This window comes from Orcinus orca, chromosome 7 (assembly GCF_937001465.1).
Source record: "Orcinus orca chromosome 7, mOrcOrc1.1, whole genome shotgun sequence".
Taxonomy (NCBI): domain Eukaryota; kingdom Metazoa; phylum Chordata; class Mammalia; order Artiodactyla; family Delphinidae; genus Orcinus; species Orcinus orca.
In genome coordinates this window covers 101507555-101520021 of record NC_064565.1, presented here as the reverse complement: position 1 = coordinate 101520021, position 12467 = coordinate 101507555, and the positions used below count along the sequence as shown (strand labels likewise).

General features: G+C 38.1%; 2 protein-coding genes across 8 annotated transcripts in view; one reads left to right on the top strand and one right to left on the bottom strand.

Moving 5' to 3' along the window:
• USP37 (ubiquitin specific peptidase 37) overlaps positions 1 to 10540 on the top strand; it is a 90273-nt gene extending 79733 nt beyond the window's left edge. For 6 of the 7 annotated variants that reach the window (XM_049712210.1, XM_049712209.1, XM_049712208.1 and 3 more), the window contains 4 exons: positions 2798 to 2913; positions 4538 to 4607; positions 5333 to 5471; positions 5985 to 10540. In XM_049712210.1, coding sequence (XP_049568167.1) covers positions 2798 to 2913; positions 4538 to 4607; positions 5333 to 5471; positions 5985 to 6072 — 413 coding nt within the window. In that variant the 3' untranslated portion in view covers positions 6073 to 10540. The remainder of the gene's footprint in view (positions 1 to 2797; positions 2914 to 4537; positions 4608 to 5332; positions 5472 to 5984) is intronic. The other variant, XM_049712213.1, reaches the window with a different exon arrangement.
• The window catches only part of VIL1 (villin 1), a 27006-nt gene continuing 25042 nt past the window's right edge, over positions 10504 to 12467 (bottom strand). Inside the window, exon 20 of the mRNA XM_004262720.3 lies at positions 10504 to 11574. Coding sequence (XP_004262768.1) covers positions 11461 to 11574 — 114 coding nt within the window. The 3' untranslated portion in view covers positions 10504 to 11460. The remainder of the gene's footprint in view (positions 11575 to 12467) is intronic.

The following is a 12467-nucleotide window of genomic DNA, read 5'->3' as shown; positions in this document are numbered from 1 at the left end:
GTGGTGATGAATGGCTGTCTCAAGTCATATTGTTCCAGTCTGGACTGGTTGCCCTCTCCATCCATGCGCAGATATCTTGAGATCTCCCTAACCATTCTCCGGGGGATTCCCTCTGATTCGCTCTTTTGTTTGAATCTCCCATTTCCTGTATGACTCTTTTCTCATCCTTTGTGTACTTATGCTTTGATGGAGAACATCCCCAGTAGTTTTCTTGAAGAAGAGGGGATGTGACTTAGATTTTTTGGAGGACTTGAAAGTTTCATTCTGCCCCAGTATTTGACTGATAGTTGGTCTGAATATAGAATTCCGGGTTTACAGTCATTGTAAAAGCATTGTTTCCCCCCACCTTCATGCTGCTGGGCAATGACAAAAGTCTTGTTTGCTGGGTTGCTGTATGAGAAGTCTAAAGCTGTTCTTTATTCTGATGTGACATCTTTTTTTTCTGAAAGCTTATAGGATCTTCTCTTTGTTTCCATTGTGATTAAGTTTCACAGTGATGTGCCTTGATGTGTGTCTGTTTCATCCATTTCTGCTGGGCACTTAGAGGATTATTTTAATCTAGAAACTTTTGTCCTTCATTTCTAAGAAATTTTCACTGATTTCCTTCATTCTACTTCCTCTCTTTTCACTTTTTGAAACTCCTATTATTCAGACGTCCTAGTCTGATCCTCTTAATTTTCTCATCTCTTCTGTTTTCCATTTTTTTGTTATTTTGCTGTACTGCCTGGGAAGTTTCTCTGACATTATCACCAACTCCAAACTTTTTTTTAGTATTTTATTTCTATCATATTTCTAATTTTCAAGAAGTGGTTTTTGTGATTGTTACTTTTTTATAACATTTTGGGGTGGGGGTCTTCAGAGAAGTAATACCATCTCAACTCTCTGAGGATATTAAATATGGTTCATTTTTTTGTTTATTTGACATTTCCATCTCCCTGAATAGATTCTCTTTTCTCCAGATTGCTCTGTCCTGTATTTTATTATGGTCTTTATATTCCTTGTTAGAGTCTTTTTTCAGTTATCTAGTAATCCTTGGCTGTTGGCTCATGGTTAAGAGTAGGGGACTAGCAGAAACTAACACACCGTTGTAAAGCAATTATACTCCAATAAAGATGTTAAAAAAAAAAGAAGAGTAGGGGACTAAAAAGATGATTGGAAGCTCTGAGTATATGAATAGCTAGGACTTGTCAACTTTGAGTTTTATAGGGATTTACTGTTTGGGGGATGATGTTAATATTTTAGGCCTTCCCTTGGGCTGGTAAGATTCCTAAAGAAAGTTTTCTAGTCTCTTGCCCTTGACTACAGGTAAAAGATGTGGCTGCCAGAGTTCTAGAAGCCAAGTATAGGCATAGGGCTGGGGGTGGGGATGGGAGTTATATTCATCTTTCAATATGCACACTGTCACCTACTCCCCTGTTTTCAGTATGGTACTCCCCTGTGCCTGGAATCCTCCAATCCAGAGACTGTTTTACCAACTCTCCAGAGAGCAAAGCTGCTGAATTCTGTCATTGCCCAGGAGCATGAAGTAAGGGGAAGTGGATCTAGGAGTCTGTAACTCAAACAGCTTTCACCTAATTCTTATTTTTTTAATGAATTAATTTATTTATTTTTATTTTTGGCTGTGTTGGGTCTTCATTGCTCTGCGAGGGCTTTCTCTAGCCGCAGAGAGCAGGGGCTACTCTTCGTTGCAGTGCGCGGGCTTCTCATAGTAGTGGCTTCTCTTGTTTGTGGAGCACGGACTCTAAGCACGTGGACTCAGTAGCTGTGGCTCGCGGGCTCTAGAGCGCAGGCTCAGTAGTTGTGGCGCACAGGCTTAGCTGCTCCGCAGCATGTGGGATCTTCCCAGACCAGGGATTGAACCCATATCCCCTGCATTGGCAGGTGGATTCTTAACCACCGTGCCACCAGGGAAGCCCCACCTAATCCTTATTTTTATCCTCTTCTTAGCCTCCAGTTTTAGAGGTACCTGCTATTTCCAAGTTGTATATCTTTTGAGGACTCTGTAATATAAATTGGATTGGTTCTCAACTTTTCCATTACTGGCTTAGGTTTGACTTTCTTAGGTCTGCTAAGTCAGTCACCCCTCTATATTTCAGAGTCCAGAATTTTGATACTGTAGTCTCTTCCTGTTCTTCCCATTCTTAAGTGTTCATGTCTTTTAAACAACTCTATAAAACAAAGAGTCATTTATGCACAGATGCTCCTGGGATTCTTTATTTGAAGCCATTAGTAAAGATGGATTCTTCCAGTGGAAACACATTATTAAGAAGAAAAATTGGACCTTGAATTTGTTTAGTATTCTAGGTAAAACTTAGGAGTTTAAGGTTGGATTTCCATTATTTTTGTTAAATTTCAGAGTATGATTTAATGTTGAAAAAAATGAAAGGATGTTGATCTTCTTATGGTCTCTCTTCTGTCAGATAATTTATGTTTGCTGGTGGCACCTATAATATACACCAAGTGTGTCAAATCTAACATATAGTTTATATAATAGAGAATTCAGTGAAATTGGATTATCTGTAATTTTTTTGTCACTTTTATTCCTTTCTTAAAAGAGTATTATCCCCTTTCATATAAATATATTTAAAACAAAAGGGAACATTTCTTTTACAGATAACTGGTGCCTGAATTTTTATTCCCTAGAGTAAGCTGGGTGAATTGGAATCCTAATAATAATATGTTTTATGTTTCTTAGAATGATAAAATGTGTACTTCAAGCTGTTTTGTACCTTCCCAATCGTATCTCTTTGTGTCTATTCCAAGAACTTTTACAAGACTTTGTCTTTGTGTTCTTCAGAGTTTAACAACTCTTTTCTGGATTCAGTGGGCTCTGATGAGGACTCTGGAAATGAGGATGTTTTAGATATGGAGTATACAGAAGCTGAAGCTGAGGAACTGAAAAGAAATGCTGAGGTGGGTGATGTTATATTATATTCCCTTTGTAGGTCAAGTTGTCAGTACTACTCCTGTTGTTCCTTATCTTCAAAAGCCCCACTATCAGTGTCCATTGCAGGTCCCCTTCTGCCCCTTTGGCAGCCATCAAATGGTCTTCACTTTCTCTTGGCCTTTGCTCCTCATTTCTTACACAGAAGATTCAAAACAAAATGAAAAAAACAAAAAAACCCACACATTCTGATCACCTTATGTGCGTGTTAGGTAATAACTTAGTAATAGTTCTCAAAGTCATATGTATATTAAATCACCTTCAGTTCTACCAAAACTATTTTATCTTTAAGGTTAAATACTAAAAATAGTTGATTGTTACTCAATAAAAACTGTTGATGACATTAACTAGAGCACTTGAAATCTATTTTTACCCTAAATAATTGCTTTTTTCCCATTTTCCAAATTTTTTGTAATTTTAATTACCCAGGATCCCACTATTCTAACACAACTACTGTTAGCATTTGATATATTTTTTTATCATCCCTACCCCAAAGTACCCCAAGTATGCTTTTAAAGTCATAGAATAAGTACAGTTTTTATCCTACTTGTTAAAGACTATAAGCATTTTATTTTTAATGGCTATACTGTGTTCCATCAATGAACATGCTATTTATTTTATTTAATTTTTAGTTAACATTGAGCATTTAAGTTGTTTTTTTTCATTATAATAAATATAGAGGAACTGTATATGATTGTAGTGTTTTCTATATTAGGATTTTCTTCTTTAAGGAAATTCCCAGAAATAAATTACAGCATCAAAGTTTTTGAACATTTTAATGGTTTCTGGCTTACCTATAAACTATATTTCTTCCCCAAGTTATATCTTATAGTGCTGCCTGAACTGTGTATGATTGTAATGTTTTCTATATTAGGATTTTCTTCTTTAAGGAAATTCCCAGAAATAAATTACAGCATCAAAGTTTTTGTACATTTTAATGGTCTGGCTTACCTATAGCTATATTTCTTCCCAAAATTATATCTTATAGTGCTGCCTGAAGTCCATGAATATCACTTTTCAGTTTTGTTTTACTTTTCTGCTAATAATATTTTAATAGCATTTCAAAAAATATTTAAAATGTAAAAGTTCATCCATAATCCCTACAGCAACACAGCAACTCTTTTCATTTTTTCCATTCTGTTTTTCAGTACTTAGCCATTAACATATCTATTTTATAGAGCTATAGTTATGTGTTTTCATGTAAGTTTGAAAAACAAGTTAACATGTTGCTGACCCACATATTTTTTCTTTCAATAACTGAATGATACTGTACTGAGTTGATATACCAGTAACCATTTAACTATTACTGAGCGTATTGTTAGTTCCAAATTTTCATTATTATGGATAATGCTACAGTGAATAATTATATACATATATACTGTTTCCTTCTTTTGCATTATTAAGATAAATTCTTGGGGAGTAGAATTCTTGGGTTAAAGGATATGAACAATACCAACCACTGGGTTTTTTAATTGAGTCTAACCCCCCACACATTGAAACTTTGCCATGTCAGCTTTGATAATAAATTTAAAATTAGTGTTTTGCTTGTATTCAGATGAAGAGTTGAAAGTCATACCCACTTCTATTTTCCAGACAGGAAATCTTCCTCATTCCTATCGGCTCATCAGTGTTGTCAGTCACATTGGTAGCACTTCTTCTTCAGGTAAATGGACATTAAGATTTCAGCATTTTATAAATGGACTAGCCAGCATTTACTCCTTATTGGGTTGCTCTGAGCCTAGCTTTGTGAGGTGTAAGTTAAACGCATCAAGAAAAACTTTGAAATCTTTTCTTTGATCACACTAAGTGTGAATTGTGTTAATAGGTACAACTGTTTTGATTTCTCTATTCACCTGTGACCCAAATGTCCCTAAACAAAATATATTTATCAAGAAAGTTGTCCTGGTATAGTAAGGTGAAATGGGGTTGGCTGTTTCTCTTTCTGAAGCTTCCTGTCCCTGCGAAAAATTCAATATATATATTTTTTAATTTATTATTTTATTTATTTAGTTTTGGTTGTGTTGGGTCTCCGTTGCTGTGCACGGGCTTTCTCTAATGCAGCGAGCGGGGGCTACTCTTCGGTGCGGTGCGCGGGCTTCTCATTGCAGTGGCTTCTCTTGTTGTGGAGTGTGGGCTCTAGGTGCGCGGGCTTCAGTAGTTGTGGCACACGGGCTCAGTAGTTGTGGCTTGCGGGTAGAGCACAGGCTCAGTAGTTGTGGTGCACGGGCTTAGTTGCTCTGCAGCATGTGGCATCTTCCCGGACCAGGGCTCGAACCCGTGTCCCCTGCACTGGCAGGAGGATTCTTAACTACTGCACCACCAGGGAAGCCCCTTCAATACGTTTAAAAAAAATAAATAACCTTAATTTTAAGATTTTATTTATTTCAGGTCATTACATTAGTGATGTGTACGACATTAAGAAGCAGGCTTGGTTTACTTATAATGACCTAGAGGTATCTAAAATCCAAGAGGCTTCTGTGCAGAGTGATCGAGATCGAAGTGGTTACATCTTCTTTTATATGCACAAGTAAGAAACTTTGCCTGATCTGAAGCCATGGGCTAAAAATCACTTGAATCCTTTTTTTTTTTTTTCTTTAAGGATAAAATGTTCCCATCAGTTAATTGGTTGAGATTTATGATTTTTATTGTCTTTGCTTAGGGTTCATGTCTTGATATTTCCAAAATATTTTTTCTCTTAACTCACACAGTAGAATCTAGGTATAGAACTTAAGATCTTTTTATGATGGAAGCTGTCCTGTCATAAAACTTTTTGATCTTTCATTGTATCAGCTAGCAGATCTGAGTTATATGGATAGGAACTACATAGCATTTCTATCAAAGCTAGCTATTGCCATTCCCCCTAAGTATTTTTAAGAATCGGCACATGGGGTTAAGATGGTAATAAAATGAATGAGCTGCTTATTTAATAAAATTTAGGCATCATGGGATTATGCAGCCTTTATCAATGTTTATTTTCTGTCTATCCTCTGTCGCTGTTCACTGAATTTCCTATTTAACTTTTTATTTGTTTTATTTTAAGGGAGATCTTTGATGAGCTGCTGGAAACAGAAAAGACCTCTCAGGCACTTAGCATGGAAGTGGGAAAGACCACTCGTCAGGCTTCATGAGGAACAAACTCCTGGGTTGGCAGTGTGCACTGCATATTCTCTCTTACTGCCACCCACTTCTCTTTCCTCTGCCCGAGGAGAATTTAGAACTCTACTTGATGCGGGAGCAACAAACAGCTCAGGGCCAAACCAAAAGACGAAAATTGCAATTCTGCAGAACGCTCCATATTAATTGTTTTATGGAAACTTTGGTCTCACATCTGTAGCTTATTATCCTTTTTTTCTCCTACAAGAGTGGCACTTCCTTTTGTCTTAGGAATACATGTTGTAAATATATATATATGTACATACACACACACACATATATGTGGAATGAATGGAGCCTTAAAGAGTTAGGATAGCCCACCAGAGTATGCCTGCTCAGAATTAATAGCACAGCAGTTTGGAAACTAAATGAAGTTGTCAAAGAGTCCATTCACCTGAAAAATGTGTGAAGATATACATATCATTTGGCATTTAGCTTTTATGTTCCTTGAGTAGTTTCACTCACGTTTGTAATCTTTCATGTGTGTTTCCTATTAGTAAAGTTCACTGGAAAGCCAGCTCTCCATGTTACACTAATGACAGTTTGTCCTCCTGACAAAGGAGGGACATTTCTGCCACCTGACTTGAGGAGCTTTTTTAAAAAAATTATTTCATGGATTCGTAATGCTTTTGCTGTTTACATGCAGTCCCAAGAAATGGATTGTTGGTGCTTTGGAATGTGTTATGTTCCCACATTTGGTATTCATTGTACACTTTGTATTTTCTTTAAAGAGATTCCTTCACACAGTATTTTCATTGTATATCATCTATATTATTACCATGGTGAAGATAGAATCTTTTATTTTTCTTCTGTGTCATTCTTCCATGGAGCAAGCATTACCCTAACAGACTGCAGCCAAAACTTTAAGAGGTAGGAAAGTGATGTTGTCCCAATTGGGACTCCCCTACAAGATTACCTAGAGAATATGAAGAATGCTAGCATCTCTGTCTCCCATACATAGTGAGGTCAGGAGGAGTATTCTTGTGTTAAAGCTGAAACTCTGGACCACTAAAGCTGAAAGCCCTGCTTCAAGGGTGAAATTAAGCACATGAGCTATAGGATAAAGCTTAAACATATAACCATTTGCTGTCTGGCTTTGCCCTTAAAACAGGATGAGAATTAAAATATCATTGGTTTAAGTAATTCCAAGAACTAACAAATAACAAAGGTGCATAATTACTTTTTAGGTGCTTTGAGTTGAGGTTAAATGGGCTCAACATTAAGTGCTATGTTAGTCACTCAGCTGACATAACCAGCTTGGTTAAGCAGCTTGTGAAACCATATAAAGAATGAGTTTGAGAGTAGAATTTTGTTCCTAAAATAATTTTGTGAGCCCTGGAATCATTAGGATCACACAGAGTTAAGTATAGCAAAATGAAACCTTCAACATTTTCTTTCATTTTTAAGTCCAACATCACAGAAGATGTAACATTTTTTCTGGAAGGTTGCCTTAAGAGAGCTCCAGCCCTACTCTTGAAACTTGGATGTGTTCTGACATAGTAACCTATTCTAAAATATTGAATCTTTGAATTGTAAATGGCCCTAGCACTTTTGCTTAACTACTGATAAAAGCTTTGTCTCCTACCATTTACCTACCTGTTAAGGTAGTGAACCTTCCAAAGTGGTACGGTGGTAGGATATGCAGGAGTAGTATAGAGCAGAGGAAAATACTTGTTTAAAAAACTAGCTTTAAAATTTTTGTTTATTTCCACTGGGGAGCCATTTTATTTTTTTCATGGAAATAACTGGTTTTCTCATATGTGAGTGAAGTGATAATCAAATTCTTTAGCTGTTTATTACTTCTCTGTGTCTGTATTTGAGAGCTTTTGAGAGATGCTGTTAAAAATGATTGGGATGATTTGACATGAGTGGGTGCATTTAGGGCATTTAAACAAATAGATGTAATGCCATAAACCTAGGTTGCCCATGAAGTACCCTCGTTTGACTTGCTTTTCATAGCTTGTGTGTGTGTATGGTTTACAAGTACACTTGGCTTGAACCTAATTTGATTTGCTCTTCATGTCTTAGGCAGGAATTATTAGTTGAAAAAAGTAGATGAATTATGTCACTGCTCATATACTTGCAAGTTTGGGACTTGAAATTTCCTTGATGTCTGTCCATTGTTTTGGCCTGGTCAGCCTTCCTCTCTCCCTTCACTCCTTCAACTATTACCCCTTTCACTACAGAGTTACTTTCTCATTTTGGTTCAGTGAAGGATTAATGACTATACATGGAGAGTTCAGCTGGACCATGTTGATGGAGTTTGTTGTTTTTTTCAGCTGACTGTATATATTTAAAAATTACAAGTAGATAATATTTTTTGTGCAGTTTGCTCAGAATTGGGGAATGGGGCATTTGGCATGTTGGTGCCTGAAAGGGACAAGTTAGATAGGGACAGAGAGCTTCAGTTCCAGGCAGCTTGCACAATAACTAATATTCCTATTGAAAATACCAAATATGTTACTTTAAATGACTTTGAATTGGAACTTGACAGTTCTTAGTTCTACACACAACTGATCTTAATTGGAATTTTTTGGAAGGGAAAGCTAAACTAAAACTTGTTGATTATTATCACCTAATATTATTACAGAGGATTGGAAAGTTGCATGTGCCAGGTGCTGCTATCACTTTAGAAGCCCTGACTATAATTTAGGCCTATAAGGAGATAGATTCTGTTTTGTAGGGAATATATTTATGTGTACAGACTCAGAAGTTCTGTTTCAGCAGGATAGAATAAGAAGCAAGTCCATGAATTATTCTTCTATTTATATTTTGATTCCAAGAGCTACTTGTTTACTTGCCATGGTCTGTTAATTTCAGGCCTAACTTAATGGCTCAATAACAAATGTAAATGTGTTTACATTTTAAGAAGTATGCAGTGATACTTAAAGATCAGTTTATTAACTCTGGGAGGCAAATACTAGACTAGATATTTCTTTATTTCTCTCCTTGATCAAGTGTAAAATTCTTCTAAAAGAGAAACTTTAAGAATTAAAACGTCAGCAAGTGAATTCATGAATTTACCTATTCTTCCATATTGCAGTTACCATTATGTAACTCTATAAATATAGCTCTACACATGTATAGCTAGTTGTATAATGAAAATTATTCGGAAACACCTAAATTAAAGAGATTCTTGGCAGTATCTCGTATGTAGTGGAGCATTCTGAGTGTAGAGAGAGCATGGGCGTTGAAAACATACAGGAGAAAAAGGTAGTTTGTAAACTCATTTGTGATCTACTGAACAGAGATAATATTAAAACAAATAAAAATATTACCCTTTTTCCTCTTTCTTCTCTGTCTAAATCGACTACAGTGGATGCTCTTGGTCATCCAGCCATTTTTGCCCTTTTGTTTCAAATCAGGGAAACAGAGCTGGATCTCCAAGTACGTGTGGATCTTGTGTATACCTGGAGATTTTTAGAAAAATCAACACCCAGTACTAGATGCAAGTCACATAAAAGTGTCCCCCCCCAGAACAGAAACATCTTTTTCCTCCTCCCCATCTTGCTTTACACCGAGTAATGCTCTTTAAGTGTGTACAAAAACTAAACAGATTTCTGCCCTCTAACATCTTTCTAGTGCATTACTTCAAAATTCTAATTTTGTCTCTATCAATGTCTTATTAACATCTGAAAAAAGATATATATTTATTTTATTGGAAAACTATGGTTTGTTAGGCCTTGAGAGTTTCGTGACAGGTTTCTTTTGCGGTGTCTCACCACGACCACTGACTTCTTTATGGCATGCTTTGATTACTAAACTTCAGGCAGTCTCTTTTGTTGTATCATATTTACACACAATTAGTGTTTTCCTTTCCATGTGTACTATGTGTCTGAGGTTTTGAAGTTTTTAATAAAAAATGTGCCAGTATGAATACAAGCAGTTGATTTCAGTAATTTGGACTTAAAGTGCAGAGGTTTGAAGTAGAGACGTGTCCACTGGTGTCAGAATAGAGTGGATGAGGGTCTGCATCAGGACTGGAGTTCATTAGGTCCAATGCCAAAACAGAAGAGCAGTCATCTGAAGTGGTCTGTTTCAAGAACAGAATGGGTGGAAGAGTGAGACACAGTGGTTGTACACACCTCTCGTCTTTAGGTTTCCCTCTCTCTCTTTTCCTTCCATCCCCATCTTCTCTGGCCTATTGTCAGTGTTGTTTATTTATGCTATGGAGAGGAGAACAGAAGTAAGCTTCCTACACTTTGCCTAGTTGAGCCACTACTAGGTTTGCTGGCAGCTTTGGCCACATTATTTGTGAGGTGATTTTCTTTCTTTGTGTTCAGAGTGACTTTTGATTCTGATTCTTTATGTTGTTTTGTATGGAGCGGCACTTTATCTGTGTTTTAGCAGAACTGTTCCTCTGTACCCTGTACGGTTTTTGTTTCCTTTTTAAATTATGCATAGAGTTTTTTGTGTGTGAAATTAAAGCCTTTATTAATGTTGTGTTGGTTCAACTGTTATTTCTGAAAAGGACATATTCTTGCAGACACTTAACCAGTTGTTGAAGTTGTGGAAATCACCTTCTGTTGGCCTTCTGACTTGGACTTTCAAGCGCACTGTTACACCTTAAAGGGAATGAGATGGGAAACCAGGTATGGCTGAGTCAGCACCAGCCTCCGGTGGATTTCATCTGAGGAGCTGTGAAGCTTTGCAGAGGTTCTGGATAACAGTTCTAAATCCAGCATGGGCCTTAACTGTGCTCTTCCTTTGCCTTATTATTAAGAGTACCAGAGAGGGGGGTGAAATAGCATTTGCATTTCATACTTGCTGTTAGGCCTCAAGCCTAGGCCTAGTGGGTATGTTGCTCTCGCTGGGTACTGGTTAGTGAGTATTTTGAAACCTCCTAAATAGGGCCATCACCTGGGCCATTCAGCTCTTTCAAAGAATGGGTCCCCTTTAACATCACCTGAGGAAGGCAGTAAGAAAAGTATATGTGAAAAGGAAAAGCCATTGCTCTCGGAAAGATACAAAACTGCAAAATGCTTAAGCCCACCTGCCATAATTAAAAATGAGTCACGATAAAAGCCTAGGGAAGGCTCTTCCATGAAGTGTTGGGCTGCTCTTCTAAGAAGGGAAAGCTCTAGAACAGGATGGTTTAAAAGTAATGCAACACCCAGGATAAAAAAAAAATGCAACCACCTTCTTCAGAGCTGAAATTGGCACCACAGGCTCCTTATGGAGGAGTCATCTTTCTGGAGGAATAGGTAGATTACTAAACAGAATTGGCATTGCCACAGACTGCTGCTCACAGGTACAACTGTAAATTTTCACTTCCATTAATATAGGACTAATACCAGTAATAATAAAATGAAGCTCTGCAAACGGGGTAGGGTACTGCTTTAAACCACAGCTACCCTTGCTTCTCAAAATAGTCCTTTTTCTTTCTTGAGGTTTTGTTGTTTCCATCGAGGCAGAGCAGAGAAGGCAGCAGGAGTCATCCCCAAGGCCTTGGTGAAATCCTCAACAGACAGGTGCTCCTAGAAGAGGAGAGGAACCAGAGGGCAAAGGTCACATTCTTGCCAGAGTTTGACTTGTTGAGTCATATAGGTGTGTACAGAAATCAAATGAGCAATAACAGTCAATGTGAGAGCCAGGAAAGGGATGGGAAGCGGGGAGGTGGCATTTTGAGGTCCAAGAGATTTGATCCCTGAATTTGGAACATAATGGAAAAGGACGGTAACAACATGAGGCAGATAGAGCTCCTTTTCTTTTGACCAGGGTCAAGTTCACACTAACCCTGAAATAAGAATTACCACATTTGACTTAGCTTGGTTAAAATGTTGCTTCTCTTTCTAGGTCTTAGTTTTCCTCTCTATAAAAATGGGAGAGGGCTTCTCTGGTGGTTGAGAATCTGCCTGCCAGTGCAGGGAACACAGGTTCGAGCCCTGGTCCAGGAAGATACCACATGCCGTGGAGCAACTAAGCCCATGTGCCACAACTACTGAGCCCGAGAGCCACAACTACTGAAGCCCGCGCGCCTAGAGCCTGTGCTCCACAACAGGAGAGGCCACCACAATGAGAAGCTCGCGCACCGCAACGAAGAATAGCCCCCGCTGGCCGCAACTAGAGAAAGCCTGCATGCAGCAACGAAGACCCAACGCAGCCAAAAATAAATAACTAAATTTTTTTTGTTTTTGCGATACGCGGGCCTCTCACTGTTGTGGCCTCTCCCGTTGCGGAGCACAGGCTCCGGATGCGCAGGCTCAGCAGCCATGGCTCACGGGCCCAGCCGCTCCGCGGCATGTGGGATCTTCCCGGACCGGGGCACAAACCCGTGTTCCCTGCATCGGCAGGCAGACTCTGAACCACTGCGCCACCAGGGAAGCCCAGTAACTAAATTTATTTTAAAAAAAAAAAGCTTCATGACATT